General features: G+C 44.9%; 1 protein-coding gene across 6 annotated transcripts in view; it reads left to right on the top strand.

Annotated features, from left to right (window-relative positions):
• LOC135901417 (ribonuclease H1-like) overlaps positions 1-17495 on the top strand; it is a 22589-nt gene extending 5094 nt beyond the window's left edge. For all 6 annotated transcript variants that reach the window (XM_065431194.2, XM_065431193.2, XM_065431198.1 and 3 more), the window contains exons 5-9: positions 1213-1324; positions 1387-1441; positions 4682-4766; positions 7108-7232; positions 17344-17495. In XM_065431194.2, the coding sequence (XP_065287266.2) occupies positions 1213-1324; positions 1387-1441; positions 4682-4766; positions 7108-7232; positions 17344-17436 (470 nt within the window). In that variant the 3' untranslated portion in view covers positions 17437-17495. The remainder of the gene's footprint in view (positions 1-1212; positions 1325-1386; positions 1442-4681; positions 4767-7107; positions 7233-17343) is intronic.

Here is a 17495-nt window from a genome sequence, read left to right as displayed (position 1 = left end):
TATTAAAAAAAAAACAATAATATACGGGAGGAGGTCCCATAGTCAATGAGTTGTCATGGTCAAAGCTATGCAATTACCCAATGCTTATAGGTAATTTTTTAGTTTTAGAACTCCTTGCCTTGCCTCTGAGTATCAGGTGGCCTGCTGTCATTCCCACCACGGCAACGCGGTGGTCGACCTTTGCGCCAATGTGTCAGCGTCATCTGCTGTAGCTTGGCGTGATTATGGTTGTTTGTCGCGGTGCTTGGCATTTACATGGGGCTTGCTGATTACAGGAGCTGTCTTGCTCCACAACTTCTTAAAGCGAAGCTTTCTTTGCCTTTTCCTTCGACTATCCCTTTGCTACTGCTGCTGCTGTGACTGTCTTGCACGGCAAGTTGGCAGTGGTTCAGACCGTGTATATACATGTAAGGACCCTGGCAGAGAGGAAAGGAGATGTGAGGAACTTGTTTGGACCTTTGCACCACGTTGAATGTGCACAATGCTCTCTGGAGTTCCTTCGGTATCGCCTCATTAGCCTCTTGACAGCTGTAATTATCCTTAAGCATTATCCTTAATTATCCTGTCGCAGTGACACCATTACCATTCCAAGCTGCCTCTGGGAGAAACCGGAATCCGCACATACCAGTGAGAGGAGGATAGCACCGCTCTCGTTCGAGGCTACGTTCCTCCTTGCTGATAAAACGGTCCATAACATGACATAGAATATGGCACCAGGAGTAAGATTTATCTTGGGAGGCGAAAATAAATGGATCAATAGACCAAAGCATGCGTGCGATATCAGCACTCGGTGACCTGCATGTCTTGAGTACTCTCGTCTGCATGAGCACAGAGCTTGGGCCAAACGCAAAAGGCCTCAACAGCCAGCTACGTGCATGCAGACAGTGAAGAGGCACACACTGTGAGAAAATAGAATTGGCTACCAGCACAAGACGCAGTGCAAACCACAACCAGTGCGCATATGTCAGCAGTGCAGCGCCACTCACTTGGCACAAAGCTTGACTGCAGTGCTGTCAAGGCCACTAGGAACAGGTTGCACCCGGCCTGAGAGGTAGAGTTGCAAAACTAAAAAAAGCATCTATAAAGGTTGGCAATTATGAGCCCTGTGGCTTTGCCACGATTACTTTAGTGATAAAGGCTAGTCACCTATAACAAATCTAGCCAATGTGAAATTTTGTTTTAGTTGGTTTTTAAGGTAAGCATTGATTTCAGAACCGAGTGACATGCTACACGTCTACACGGATGGGGCATGCTCACACAATGGCGGCATCAATGGTACACCAAAAGCAGCCATAGGCGTCTACTGGGGACTCAACCATCCAATGTAAGGAGGCCATTCCTGAGGCTCTGTGCCCCTCGACTGACCTTCCATCTTTGTGTGTGCAGGAACATCAGTGAGAGGATTCCGGGCCGGCAAACAAACAACCGTGCCGAAATTCATGTATGTTGCCAGCATGAATTCTGCATATTCTTACAGCTTTGTTTGCATTCTCGGAGGAAGAAATATTGACGCATAAGAGCTCTGTCTTTCCTGTAGCTGGATGACGCAAAAAGTTCTTCGGAGCAGCGGTCTTCCATTATACTTAATCCAAAATGAGACTATGTATTGTAAGCACATGGTGTGCACAAATCAGTTAATTGACTGATCTGCTGGTTAATAGACTAATTTTCTTTATGTTGTCGGCTATCGGCAATGTGAAAGTCTGCAGACTGCCATGATTTTTGCCAATCACCATGTGTCTCGCATATGAGATATGGGACTTTTATGGGGTGCCACAATTGCAGCCATTCCACTACCATGGGAATCATGGCCGCCACATGGATGTTATTTCTACAATTGACTGAGTGGTACCACTGGTTGAGGATGGCAACTTTCTTCATTTTATACGATCCATTTTTACTGTGTTCCACTATGACAACCAAATCATACAGGCCTGCCTAGGCAATGTGAGCCTGACAGAGTTTGTGGATGAAGAAGAGTGTAATCGGTGGCAAAAAAACTAAAACTAATGTGTGCAAGTCCAAGCTCTGCATTATACTGTGCCATAGCTTAAGCTTAAATTAGGCCAGCTACATTTTCGTAGCTGTAGCCCTGAAACTCCCAATAAAATATTTGTCGCCCTTCACAGCTCAACAACAATTTCAGTGTTTTCTGAACATAACGGATCTTTACTAGTGAAAGAAAACGTAAACTGTGGTAAATTGACTGCCTCCTTTGCAGCCATTTTATCCTGGAATTCTTTTAATAATAGTGACTACAAATTTGCAATATTGTTTATATAGGATACTGAGGGGATTCCTGCTCTCAAATTGCAGGAATTAGTTTCCTTTTTTTTTTCACTGAAGGTTGACCTTAGGCAAGATACAATTTGCGACACAAACTCAAAAAGGGGCATCTTACATAAACGAACAAGCTTGCTTCGTGCGTTGTCTCACAAGGATTGGTAAAACGGCCCATGTACCCATTGTTGCAAGTCAACAGGGTGGCCCAGACGATGACCGGTTGCTCTGAGGTGCTGCAGATGTGCTTGCTGTGGTTGTTATTACAGCAATCGCAATCTAGCTATTGTGATTATTTTGGTTTCCTGCAGTTTTACTAGAGCACTCTTTATGTGTCTTTTTCTATTTTAATCTTTTTGTCATTGCTTTCATTGATGCCAGCCAGTCACTAACACTACTTCACTGTATCTTATTACAATGCGCTAAGTATTATCAGTTTCTGTTTTTAGAAATTCAGCTTTTTGCTTATTTTTGTAATTTTTACTGTCTTTTCATTCTTGATTCTTGTACTCTTTTCTTCTGCATTGTATAGTTGCACTTTATTAATAGTATGTGTATTTGTTAATAATGTTTTACTACATATTTCAACAGTCTTTAACAACTGCTGAATACTTGCTCATGCTCTTGTATTATGCATTAATCTTATCTATTAGTTTATTCTTTATTACATCTAGTGTTTATTCTCCAATTTCTTGTTATGCTATGTTTAATCTTGCACTTGTATTTTGCTGCCCTAGTCCTTGTTTGCTTACTCATGCTTATTTTCTTCATACATTAACAGGCGGTACCCCTGACATTTTTACTATGGGACCTCCTTCTGAACTTGTAGCATATGTGGATGCATAGTAACCTTTTTACCTATACTTTTTAATAAACCAAAAGAAACAGAATAACGGCTGAGCGGATTTAGGTGAATTACTTTTGGAAACAAAGGGCTGGCATATTCAGAGAGATTGAAGGCTGGCTCGCATGTATCGAGCATATTGATACGAAACAGTGTTTACAATGATGAAGAAGCGAGCAGTCAGAAGATTACGACGACGATTGGAGGCTAGCGCGGGCTGTTGCCTCTTGGCCAAGGGCGGTGTATTGCCTTGTAAATACACTTGTATATAGCTTTTCGTCTGCGTCTTCCTACGTAACAATATCAAGAAGCATTTAAAACTGCAGCTTACAGTAAGCAACCTTGCACAATAAAATTGCAATCAGCAAGGGCTGCAAGGATTAGCAAATCTTTATAAATTTTGTCAACTTAGCCATCAGTTTCATCAATGTTTGATTTCTCTAGGAGAAGCCCTTTCACCAGTAAGATTCGGAACAACCAGCTTTGTTACACTTACTGGCACTTCATGGGAAATGTACATGCAGAACCTTGCCGTCCAGTAAATAAGAGGCAGCGAGGTTAACGAGGCTTATATTAGGTTTGCAATGGGACACAGCAGATGATAGAGAAAACAAATAAAGGTGACGGTAGACATAACCAGTACACAAAAGAGAAAGTATGCTGACAGTTACTCAAGCATGCTAACTCGGATGTCTCCTAGCACTCTTGTAGCCATATCTTGATCAGGGGTCTCAAACATGCGGCCCGCATGGTTTCATCGAATAGTGCACTCCCTCTTTCCTCTCCGACTGTGCTGCTGCCCGTTTCCTGACTCACTCAACAGTCGGTGCTGTTTTTTTTTTTCATAGCGAGATAGATATAGCAGTTCCTGGCAGCAGAAAAATACAAACATTGGCAGTTGAATAACCAGCACAGACCTTTCAAAGTGACAGTAGCACGATAGCAAGATTAGGCATGACTAAACGTGACCATGTTTATCCTCCTGCTTGAAAGTCGGTGCGGTTGTGATAAGACTTTGCCAAGGTAGGCATGTGCAGAAGACACATCCTTGCCCACACTTACATCGCAGGCAGTTTTGTAAACCGTAGTTTTCTTGGATCACATTACACCTGTGCTGACCCATCATCATGCAGTGTCAACCATGGTTCACTCTCCCATGTGCTACTACTTGGCAAGAATTTCTGTGCAATTGCAGGCAAGCACTGTGACTAAAAGGGGGCGGGGGAGACGTATGAGTGAAGGCTGCCACACACCTATAGATGTGGCCCTTGATTAGTTACGCGGACTGGATGCGACCTGGTGTCAGAAATGAAGTTGAGACCACTGATCTAGATCATTGAAGAGCATGGTCATGCCTCCAGGATCTTCAGTTCTGTAAGAGTTCGTTTCGGCCACCGTGCTAAGATTCTCTGGCAAATATTGATGTGTTCTTGCTGTGGCATTTGAGGTATGAGAGAATCGCTGTAGTTTTTGCTGAGGACCTCTGCAAGTGTGATGAGAGAGTGTGGCGAGGCTCAGAGCAGTCGTTTGTTCTAAAGGGGGCTCTTGTTTTCCCAGGCTGCTGTTCGTGCATTGCAGCAAGTGCGCAGTGTTGGTGGGCGCAATGTGACCATCTACACGGACAGCTCCTTTCTCATCAACAGTAAGTTTGGAGGCAGGGTGGCAGAAAGCGGCAACCATACTTGTTCAGGCTGAATTTCTAGTTTTCAGTTATGATATACTGTATTTAGCCATGTGACAATCACGCGTTTTGTAGTGGAGTATATGCATGCCGCACTGTAGGCACTGCCATTGCTTCGGCACGAGACCTGAGCTCATGTTATTGATACCAAGAGCTAGAACTACATTGCCCGTGAGCCGTCTTTCTTCACGGGCTCTGGAGGCGATAGTCGTGCCACTACAGACTGCTCATGCAGAGCCTCTTTCGATCCCTTGGACGAGTTTTAGTAAATGCCCCTCTCACTTTTTGTTTTGTTTATTATTTGACTGAATGCAAATGTTGCACAACTGGTCGCAAGCGGGTCAAGCTTGTGGGCACTTGCTCACAGGATCTGCTATGCCGTACTTGGGAAACCTTGTGCAGTATTTGAAAATGCGGCAGCGCGTAAAAAAATACATGGACGGAGACGACACGACAAGGACGAGCGCTGAACTTCCAACAATCTTTATTGTGAATGATCCATGAATATATACATGCCGTCCAAGCCAGGGGTTATCAACATAAGTGTAAATATTCTAGCTTTTTGCCTGAAAGCATGATGGAGGCCATGCTGACACAACCCTCCCCAAGTCTAGAAATCCGCTCAAATTCTGTGATTTCCCATGTCACATGTGTTTTACTCTTCTTGATAATGGAAGTGTTTGCGAGGTTGGGTAAACATTCTGTGGAAGTCGCACAATGCCTTGCGAGAAAGCCTTCAAAATTTTTTCCTTCACGCAGATCTTTTACGTTGTTAACATGCTCCCTTAACCATTCGTTAACACATCTTCCACTTTGGCCAACATACACTTCTCCGTGCCGTAAAGGAATTTGATACACTACACCTATCGCGCGTTCAACAAAAGGCTGCCTGTGCTTTATGGCGCAGTAATGTTGCTGGTTTGCCACCAGGCTGTTCAAACTGCAAAGCTTTGACAGTTTGTGGGGGGCAGAAAACAATACTCTCACGTTGTAACACTGGGCCACCTTCTTGAGATTGTGCGATAGCGTGTGAACGTAAAGTATCACAGCTACCTTCCGTCTATGCAGTGCATGGGCTTCACACGCTTGTGGCTTTGTGTGCATCTTTTTGAGAAGTCGATCTGCAACCGAAATGAGGAGGTGCTGAGGATACTTGGCGCTCAGCTGTCTTTCAGCTTGATGGTTAAATGCGTCTGAAATACAGTGCAGGCAAGATTTGCCAAAAGCATTCTTCAGGAACAATGTCGCAATAGCTCAGTTAACAAGCTTGGAATGGGTGGACTTGAAAGGCAGAAGTGGTTTGGTGGTGTGCAGTTCATAGCACCAGCAGGCACCAACACCTTTACTTTGAAACCAGATATCTAAAAATCAAATTTTGCCATTGATTGGGAGTTTGTGCGTTAGGTCAAGCGGGCCCATTGCATCTTTGAATGTAGGCAGCACCTTTTTGCTATCACATTCAATGTCCTGCGCCTTTATTGGTTGTTTTAAATTGTGAAGTGCAGGCCATTGAACTTTCTGTATTCACTTTTCCTAATCATATAATAAAGTTCTCTTTTTGATTGATCGATTGATTGATGTCACATTAAAAAATAGAGTTAAACCTGGCAGCTTTTGCTTGCTTCAGTCTGCTGAAAGGTAACTGAATTCACAAGCAAATGCTGCTGTTCGAGTATGAAGTTCGAGTTCGAGTAGCTGTGGTTTCTTTGAATAAAAAACCTTGTTCTAACAACAAGGCAATGCTGGGTCAGAAGTGCTGTAACCAGCATAGTGCGACTCATCATCTGTGCTTAGTGTTCGTCTAACTTCCGCAAAGTTATACATGTTAACTGAATACTTCCGAAGTCTGAAGTGGTAACAGTCTTGTTCAAACGAATGAAATCGAGGGAAGTTAGCCAGAGTGGCAGTCTGATGCCTGCAGTATGTCTATTGTGTAGCTACATGACACAATTTTGGCATACAATAGTAGGCAACTCAGCAGTGAGCCTTTCTCACATGAAGTCTTTGACTGTTTATTTATTTGTACATACAGCGGCCCAAATATGGGCCATAGCAGAAGTAAATTATTGGAAGCTGCACATTTGGCACAGACTAACAGGTAGCATGTGCAATTTCGAGTGATGAAATACCACGTGGTATCACGCCACTTCAATCTATTTCATTTTCAACTACTTTTTATGTTTCACACACATTCGTTTCATGAGAGAGGCTGGTTGTACAACAAGCTCCATACAGTCACGGACTGATGACTTGCTGTTGGTAGAAACTTGATAATGTCACTGCTTACATTCATCTCACCCAGGTGTCACTAAATGGATGGATGGCTGGATCAAGAAGGGCTGGAGGCTGTCTGACGGCCAGGCTGTCAAGAACAAGGAGGACTTCCTGGAGTTACTCAAGGCAGCAGAGGGACTCCGCGTCAAGTGGGTCAGTGTCCGTGAAACTGAAGAAGCTGCAGTCTACTTTGCATTTGTTCCTGCTTTGCTAGTACGAGGTGACGACCGAGTGGGGCGCCGGAAGCGCTGAATTATTACAAGACACTGAAGCCAGTACACCAGAAGTCTCAAAACACATGCAGGTCTTTTGCGCACAGCCTGTGTTGCCCTCAGGTGTGTGAACACACTGCCCTCAGTTGCACGCATGCCTGGGCAGCTTGCTGCCGTGCAGGCCACAGCTAGCCACATGCTGACGTGCAGTACAATACCTCACACGAATTTGAGAACATTGCTGTAGACCTATGCAGTAGTGGGCAACTAGTGCCAACATAGTGAAAAGTCAATAGGTAGTTTTAGTTCAGCGTACGCCATACCACTGCGTACGCTATAATATAGTGGGTTGTTACTGCGCATGCGCAGGATGCTAAACGACCCATAGCGTATAGCGTACACACACCATTTCGTAGTTTGTGGGAAATATGGTGGTGGTCCTGGCTGCCTGCTTCAAAATGAATTTGTCATTGCTTTTCTAACATGCACTTCGTTCGTAGCAAATGACTGTGTAAAGGGCTTTCGCTCAGTCTCGGGCCGCTTTGGCGATGGAGGTTTATGAATAACCTTGTGGAGTTTTCGAGATCGCTTCTCGTTTCAAACAATTCGAAGCCTAACGAAAGAAACCTTCAAGATGTCAGCGCGACCTTCGTAAAGTCTGGAGATAGCCGCGACCAGAACATATGGCCTCCGAGATTGGAAGATCTCGCAAACCAACTAAAATTGTAATAAATGTGTGCTGCTTAGCATATGCTGTACTATAGCTTACGCTATACTATCACTGTCTAATACTGACATTTTCAGAGTGTCACATGTGGCAGAGCTAATTTAATAAGCTTGGTGCAATGTCATCTGTGTGACTCGTACTGGTTTGCCGAATGATGTTGCCAAAATGGCCATTCTGAGGCCCTGATGTCCTGCATATTTGCCAAGAAGTCAGCTATTGCAACTCGACATCAGCTGGCCCGAGGGTAGTTGAGGTGTGCTTAGCCATTCAATCTCTTCTCTGTTTTATACATATAAGGAAATGTTCAGAAGGTAAAGCAACTCTATTAATGGTGACACAGAGACTGTGTTTCAGTGAAGCTTATTAATCTTTCGTTTACAGACTGGCTTTATTAAACAGTGCTTGTTATGTAGTATAGTAGTTAAATTCTCTGTAGCATAGTCTCATTATGTACAACATAAATGCCTACATTTGCTTTTGTTGGAATTGCTTTGGGTGGCAGCATTACCTTGGATGTATATGTTGGTGTGCCCTTGGACAGTACTGCTTTCAATGAAAAGTGTTGCTTTGTTCAGCTATTTTTATATTTCTTTGCTTCATTATCTTATTTTTGCATTTCACTCATGCCTGCTCCCCTCTGCAATGAATTATTAAGCCCTGATGTTAATAACAAATGAAATGAAAATTTTGCACATAGAACACAGCTTTATGGTAACAGCGGTGTTAAAAGGACCCTGAAATGATATTGTAGAAATGTACCGAGTCATTAGAGTAGGTCCTTCTGATCATTAATTGATGCATCTAAGTGCTCCGCGTAAAGCCTGTGATTTATTGTAAAGTTCTAAAAATGTCCATCGCTACCGACCGCAGCAGCGTGCCGCTCGGGTGAATTTTCAGTCGCCCCTGAGCATGTGATGCAAGGTGCCCTAATAATGCTAGTAGGGCGAGCTATCAGATTGGCTGCCCAGGGCGCATCATCGATAAATTTTGCAACTGTATGGTGAACAAGTGTTGTTCGTAATAGTGTAAATGTTAATTTGTTTCTATGAAAAGAAAGTAACAGAAAGAGAATGCACGAGGACAGTTTTTCACTACAATTAAGCACTTCCAGCACAAAGCAGGTGTCATCTGCTTGTGTTACTATGTGCTCCGTGGTGACAAGAGCTCCGTGGTCAGTGTTGATCTCAATCTTTCTTTTCGCAAGCACCGTGGTTTGCCCTTGTTACCGTATTTACATGATTGTAAGTTGACCTATATTTTTTTTTATTTTAAAAAATCTGAAGTGGGGGGGGGGTCGACTCACAATTGAAACCAAAACATGGCGCCACAAAAAAAGCGAGACCAGCGGGATATCAGGGAAGCTACAATGTAGTCACAGTTTTATATTTGCTCAATGGCCCTACCTGTAGCTTTTCACTATCCTGTGCATTTGTTTGCATTTTGGAAGGGTTTTTCAACATTTTTTAGTTTTACAGCACGCACAGCACTCACTGGGGGGTGTCGTTAGTTCACGGAAGTGGCGCTGTTCCATTTGTAGTGGCACCTTCAGAATAGGGGCGCTTGCGGGGAGTATCGATAATTCATGGAAGAGCAGACACCGCTCACATGTTCCTCTTTCCCTATAGCTCTTTAGTTTCATGCGTTCGACTTGACTGCCGGCCACATGCTACTTCCGTGCTTCCTCAGTCGTTATGAGTGCTCCGAGTCCACTAAAGATTCGGCGCTCGTTCACAGCAGCATTCAAGAGGGCTGCCATCCTTCACGCTGAAGAAACAAATAACTGCGCAGCGGGCCGCAAGTTTGATGTTTCTTAATGGGTGGTGCAAGAGTGGCGACGGCAAGCAAAGAGGTTTCTGCGGACCGAAGTCGGGACGCTTTCCGGAGCTGTAGGCTAAGCTTGCGGCGTACGTTGCTAAAATGCGTGATCGGTGCCTGCCAGTGATGTGTGACATGGTCATGAGACAAGCCTGTATCTTCACCTTTTAAGGACCTGCTCTGCCCTGAGTACGAGTGGCCGGTAGCAGAAGACCGCGGACTTATGCCAACCAGACATGTCAAAAGAGCCACCTCGACTGCTGCGTGTGGTTGTGTGCTTTCAGTGTGGACTTATGTATGTGTGCAAATGCACTTCGCTGCAAATGTGGAATTTCACTGGACGACAACGTGCTGTAGGACAGTAGCAGCAGTGACGATGGCAGCACTAGTGAGGACGAGTAGGCCAGTGACCATGCCAGCTACAGTGAAACCTTATTAAACCATAGTTGGCTGGAGCTTGGAAAACGGTAGTACTGTTTGACTGAAATAGAATGAGATCGACCACTTACTTGTCAAAAACGGAACTCGTAGAGAGTGTGATGAAAGGGGAAAAAAACATGCAGTATTTACTCACTTCGCGCACCAAAAGTGTTATTTTCGTTTGATGCCGCAGCGGCCTCAAACTTACTGAAGCTGCGAGCCAGCTTTTCAGCCAGCCCCCTCTTCTCGGCAAACACTCACATGGCAGATTCCTTGTTGGTGTTACGTATTCTCCGTGCACGCACGCGGCCGCGCTGCAAAAATTGCGGGGTGCCTTTTTCATTGCAGGGTGCTGTTCTCGTCGCGACGATTGCATTCATGAGGCTGATGTGGCTCGGAGCTTCTGCCACTGTCGGGCCTGTATCGCCTGTGCTGTCGCTTTCCATGTCGTTCCTCATCATTGTCGCTAGCCGACACTTCGGCACCAACAGAGGCAACGATGGCAAAAAGTTGAACCTTGTAGCCGACATCCCTTCGCAGTCACAGCAGCGCTGCTGAGCAACTTCTTTGCATTCCAAATGCCACACACCGTAGTCAACAGCAGATCCCTGTCGCATGCCAGCGCCAACTTCTTCGTGTCGCGTTCGATAGCACAAACGATGTCTAATTTTTCTTCTATGCTGAGCATCCGGCGTCTTTTTTTTATCTGTGCTTTGGCATGGCACGAGTCCTCGCATGCACGACACCACAATGCTCTCTGGCACGCCGCCAAAATGATGTTTATTTTATTTATTTATTTATTCCTCAAATGCCCTTGGAGAGGGGTTTTACATGAGGGGTGGGCTGCTTCAAAGGAAAATGCGTTCGATGGCAGTCCTGAACGCAGTCACACTGGAGTTGTCCGCTGCTTCTTCAGGCAGATCATTCCAGTCTCTCGCTGTACGTGGAAAAAACGAATGAAGATGGGATGATGTGCGCACCTGCGGGGGGTACACTGACTTTGAATGATTCGTCCGGGATGAATGGCGGTGAGCTGGCGATATCGGGGCATGATAAAACTTGTGATATAGAATGTTGATGTATGAATGTTGATGTGGCTTCACGCGCGAATGCACAGGGCGCTTGGAGCCGTCTCTGAGGCTTGTTGTTCTGCCGGGCCGCCCGATGGAAACGACGCACTGCCGTGTTTGCACGACGAAAAGTTGAAACACTACTCATTAACCGATACGTACGCAATAAGCTGGTACGGTTTATGCGGATGCAAAACACATTATGTTCAATGGCCGCCGAGTCGGGGATTTGACTGTACTACTTTTAAAACAAAACTACCGTTTAAGCGGGTACAGTTTAACGAGGTTTTACTGTACTAATAAATTTTCTTTATGGAATGCGCCTGTGGGTACGCTCTTTCTTTTTTCCCCGTCACAATCGATATGGGGGGGATCGACTTTTATACGAGTCGACTTACAATTGTGTAAATATGGTACGTTGTGGGTTGCGAATGTAGTGATTGGCAATATCTCAAGCTTTGACATCACATCCCTCTGCAAGGCAGATGATGAGCGTAGTCGCTGCTGCACACTATTGCTATCCGATCAGTGCGAGGATTTGCACGTTTTTAGCCATCCCTTTACGCCGGGGGATTACTACCGCAATAGTGTTTCACATGTCCGGTATTGGGGTAAACGCAAGTGCAAGCGCACGGGGCCTGGCCGTCACCGTGCCATTTCACGGGATGAGCAGAGTAACAAAGTGTATTCTAGTTTGCTGCTGGTGTGAATTTTTCACAAGAGTGTAATCCTGAACACATTGTTTTTCTAAATGTTTAAAATGTTTTACACCTCGTTAGGGCAGCATTATCTCTCTGTTTCGCTGTTAAGCTCCGTGCCACCATGTGGCTGGACTGTGCAGACTGATCAGGCCGCTCACATACGTCTACGCTAAAGCTCCTCCATCAGCTTGAGTTTATACCTCCACCCATCTGTAGAAACGCCCACCTCGCCTGCTGTTACCGGAATACTGGACACGCTCGGAGCTGCGACAGAATGCTCGCAATGCACGCTGCTTTGATCGTTCTCGCTTGGGGTCGACTGCCAGGTGGCTGGCAGAGAGCTTGGAGAGGCTTCGTGTGCTCGCTCTTAGACAACCGGAAGTAGACAAGACGTACCATCGTAACCCGCAGCCAGTGAAGGCGGAGCTTAGTCATTGTCACTCAGCAAACGAATTGAGGAGAAAATGCATCTCTATGTAAGAGAGTAACTTGTAATTGTCCGTAGCAAATTGCGGTGCGAATAATAAACTGTAGGTGTACCCTACGCATCAACAAAATTTGTCCAAACAGTTTCAGGCGCCCTTTAAGGTGAAACAAAATACTACAGTAAGCTCGAACAAAAATTTATTACTGCTGTTGGTGCTTTATGACTCTTAGGATTATATAACTTTCATGTGGGTTGCCTGAAGCTATTGCAGAGGTTTTGTGATGTTGCCTTAATAGACATGCAGTAGTGAACAATATTACCATTTCCAGTCAAAGGTTCGTCACCTATGTTTCTATGGTATTACAGTGGAACCCCGTTGTTACTTTCTTCGCAATTGTATTTTCCCAGCTGCTACGTCGCATTTTTGCGATCTCAACCTAAAGGCCATTGACTACTATGTATTACGTTTCCATTTGATACGTCACCGTTCAGTGATGTTCCCACATCGTACATTTCATCTAAATGTGATGGTCACATACATTTACCGGTGCAGAGGCAAATTCGAAGGAACGAAATGCCGGAAGTAAACAACCGTCAGCCTCTAGAAGTGTGTCACAGCACCATTGTAATTCTTGCCGACTCCCTGTAGTCAGTTTTGCTACTATTAGCTGTGTTATGCAGTGAAGCACGTTAAGAGTTGAACGGGCTGTTGCATAATGCAGTATGCATCCCTTAATTATAGAAGCGCACAGAGCTGTTTTTAAGGCTGCGACAATTTGGGACCTTCTTCATTGTCAAAAATTTTTTTTTCTGCAGTAACTTGCAAAATTTATAAACAGAGTTCCACTGTAGGATAACATCGTTTATTGGCGGTGTCATAAAGCTCCATTTTCAACTTTGTTTATTTCATTGTACTCACTGTTGTGTACGTTTCCGAGTTTGCTTATGAGACGCCCTGTAGTGGGGGACTCATGTTTAATTTTAGCCACCTGGGGTTCTTTAATGTGCACCAATCCACAGTGCACAGGCATTTTTGCATTTCGCCACCTATCTCCCCAGGATTCAATCCCGCACCCTCGGGCTTAGCAGCACAATGCCAAAGCTACTACATCACTGCGGCGGATTTTTCTGAGTTTGTATGCAAGTAGATCTGTGTACATTCTTTTTTCTTTTCTCTTCATCTTGGATCACCTGTGATTTATTAAACCTGCAGTAGCATACCAAGCCTTTCGCTCAGCTAACCTCCCCAGTTATTATCAAAGTTCTTTCTTACAAATATGCACATATTTTTATACACATACTGGTTGATGTAATTAATTTCCTTGTGATACAGTCCTGGAATACGCAAGTTGTGTGCTTGATGCACACAACTATGCAGTGTGAATAGCATAATATGTCAATGAGTGTTCCAAGAGGCTGTGGCTGCATGCTAATGGTCAGGCATAGTGCAGCACCAAATTTCTGAGCAGTACAGCTAACAGGGTGTCTACCAAGTTGACATTTCCAAATTCCCTGAGTGCCTTTGCTAAATTCCCTGAGGGACACAGAACTTTGTGTTATGTCAAGACGGGCTCCATACATGATGTTGCCCAATGGTGTCACTCTAGTAAGCATATAAAAAATAATATAAAAAAATAAACAACTTAGTCCAGCTTGAATAGTAAGAGGTAGTGTTTATTTTATTCAAAAAGAAAACAGACGGGAGGGGTTAGTAAAATGCACAGCGAATAAAATATCTTTGAGAGAAATAGTAAAACCAATTGCAAATCTAGTCGAACATTCTCAGATACAAATAAGAGATGCATGCAGAATATTTTCAAATATGAGCTATTTCTATCAGCTGATAGCAGGCTAATTGGTGTGAGGCCCGAACTTTATCACAAGTGAGATTATCTCGCAACAGCTGGTAAGTCCATCTCAACTGTCCTGACATACTCTCAGCCTGCACACAACACCTGTGTTGCGTTTCACTGTTTTAGTTTTTTTTGCTTGGATGAGGGACACCTGCATCTCGGCATCAGCCAACAAAGAGTGCTCACATGCTTCCTTTCCTGTACATTTCTGAATGCTCCTTCAGCTGCGCGTTCGCCAGACAGACTATTTGAAGCATCCTCTTGGACAATTGTACAGTCAGCGTCCGATTTTTCGGACTCCCTAGGGGCCACGAAAACATCTGAAAAAATGAATGCATGTCTTTTACAGCGTTTAGGGGTTCGAATGGCCACACGTATGAATAATCTCTGAAGGCCGGCCAGTCCACTTATTAGGCATATCGGTACTTCTACTGCGACAGATGGCGGGTGCGCGTGTATAATTAGAAATGCATACTGTGTCCCGTGACAGTTGCCCCTTCTCACTTGTTATGCTTCACAGCGTAACATTACTGTAATGAGGCGAAGCTGACTTTCGGGAACAGGCATTATGCAACGCGCCATGCTTTCCGAACTTGGAAGCCAATCGCGATGACCACAAAGGCGGTATCGGTGCCATTGCTGACAGCGGCGAATTCTTTCAATGAAAAACACGGCACATAACGGCAAAAAGCTTAATACCGAACCTCGAAGCAGCTAGGCCTAGCATCGCCGCGGTGGTGGCTTTGTCTGCAGGTGGATCTGCGTGCGAGTGTGCCGGGTCGAGGCGGCGAGATTATCAAAATGATGGCAGTGGTGGTTTGAATTAATGCCGTTTCGGACCTGCGGTCACGGCAAAAAGTCCGGAAATCGGACGGCAGAGCGTTCTTGTGTCGGAAATTTCAAGCGTTATACATTGGCCCTATGGGGTACGTAGTTGTGCCGCGAAGCCGTCCAAATTATCTGGCGTCCAGAAAGTCAGTCATTAACTGTACTCTGGCGACTCCTCCAGCCGATGCAGCATCAAAGACCATTAGTTACGATTCCCCTCTGTTGCTCAAGCCAGCATTACCGCGACTTTCGTTCCCTTTCAATAAAATTTGGATTTGATGCAATGTTACCTCTATATGCTATACCGTACGTACTCGTATCTAACACGCACCTTTTTTCCGGTAAAACAGGTAAAAAAATTGCATGGGCAGTAAAATCGAGTACAACTCTAAATCCGCGTTACCATATCGCAGTCAGCATTAAAAAAATGGCCGCTTCGTAAGCACTTCTAACCTAGCTGCCATAGCTTCCTCCATGTGCATACCTCCATGTTGTACATGTAACCAGGCGCTGGTGTAATCTAGTCTACTGCCTGTCTTCCTGTTTTGTGCATTTATTCAATCAGCATGGAAGGGCCAACTGCGAAGACACGGCGAGTCCACCATGATGCCGCACTTAAAGGAAAGTTATGTGTGCGGAGACGGACGGAAATCGGGCCGCATCATGACCCTTCAGAGTTCCCAAAACTTGCGTGCAGGACTGGTGCAAACAGAAGGAGAATATTTTTGCCAGCAAAGCAACAAGGAAGGGTTTCAGTGGACTGAAACAGGGCTGCTTTACCGAAATATAATAGCTGCTCGTGGAATACGTGCAAAAGCAGCGAGCGGCACAGCGGCCTGTGATGACTGATCTGCTCTAAGTATGGACGATGCAGTTAGCCCTACAAAAAGGGCTAATGCGGAGTGATTTCAAAGTGAGCAGGTGCTGGCTATCAAATTCTATGAAAAGAAAAGGGTTTTTTCATCTAAGGCAGAGAATATGCCAAAAATTGCCCAAAGAATATGAAGAAAAATTGCACAGTTTTCAGCGCCATAGAAACGGCTACCACTTCAGACAGATCGGAAATACCGATCAGACGCCGCTTTACTATGACATGCCTGCCACCACAACCGTTTAAAAGAAGGGGGCGAAGCAAGTGCGCGTTTCGTCTTTTGGTCACAAAAAAACTAGAGTCACTGTAATGCTTTGTTTCACTGCGGATGGGCACAAGCTGCCCCGCCCCGTATCTTATCTTCAGATGGAAGACTCTCCCGAAAGGAATCGTGTTTCCGAGTGGCGTGATTGTGTGTGCATATGAAAATGACCACGAACTTGGTCGCTGACTGGAGTGAGAACGTTTGCCAGAAGGGACGCATTCAGCTGCCACCTTGACTAGCGCATCAAGGACAAGCTGGCTGCATGCAACACCGACCTTGTCGTAATACCCTGCGGCATGACATCGCAGCTCCAGCCACGCTATGTTTGTTTGAACAAGCCAGTGAAAGATAGAATTCGGTCGCTCTACACCGAATGGCTTGTCAGTGGCTGCCACAAATTCACGCCCGCCAATAAAATTAAGCATGCTTCGCTGCAGGACTTTGCTGGACGGGTGGAAGATGCATGGTGCACAATCCTGTTTGCCATGGTCAACAAGGCCTTTAAAAAGTGCAGGATTTAGAATGCCATGGACGGCACCAAGGATGAAATGCTTCAGTCTGTTGATAGTGATAAGGAGTTGTCTGATAGCAACAACGAGCGAATATCTATTGCCCCAAGCGACTTTTACCGGTGCAGTGAAAGTCTTGGCAGCAAGGTACGCCGCCTCCATTTGTATTTTTATTTATCGGAACTTTAGTGTATTGGGAATAAATCTGTTTTTTCCATATGAGAGAAAATAGTATTTCTATATAAAAGCACAAGGTGTGCTGTATTGTACTATTCTTTTTTTTTTTTTAGTCATGGAAAACGAGTGCGCATTACAACCAAGGCTTTTTTTTTTTTTGGTAACTGAAAACGGGTGCGTTACAATCGAGGGTGCGTTAGAATCGAGTAAATACAGTATATAATTGTAGGTATGTGGTTATATAAAGGGCATCACAGATCTAATCCACTTTACAGAAAAGTGCACGGAGTGATTTTTATTACCACTACCTGTGTCATGGTGCTGTCTGCATGAGTCTCTTATAGGCACGGATGGATGTTGCCAAATCTGCACGCTTTACGACTGTGCAGGTGCATGTCCGAGGCCATTCTGGTGTGCCAGGCAACGAGCAGGCTGACCGTTTGGCCGTGGCTGCACTTGACCTACCGCTGCCACCTGGATGACCACTGCTTCAGTTGCCTGTTTCTCACATTAAACGTAATTTCTTTTGTGCGCTAGGAAA

The sequence above is a fragment of the Dermacentor albipictus genome, chromosome 6 (assembly GCF_038994185.2).
Source record: "Dermacentor albipictus isolate Rhodes 1998 colony chromosome 6, USDA_Dalb.pri_finalv2, whole genome shotgun sequence".
Lineage (NCBI taxonomy): Eukaryota > Metazoa > Arthropoda > Arachnida > Ixodida > Ixodidae > Dermacentor > Dermacentor albipictus.
Note: the sequence above shows the minus strand (reverse complement) of the source record. Positions and strands in the feature narration are given on the sequence as shown.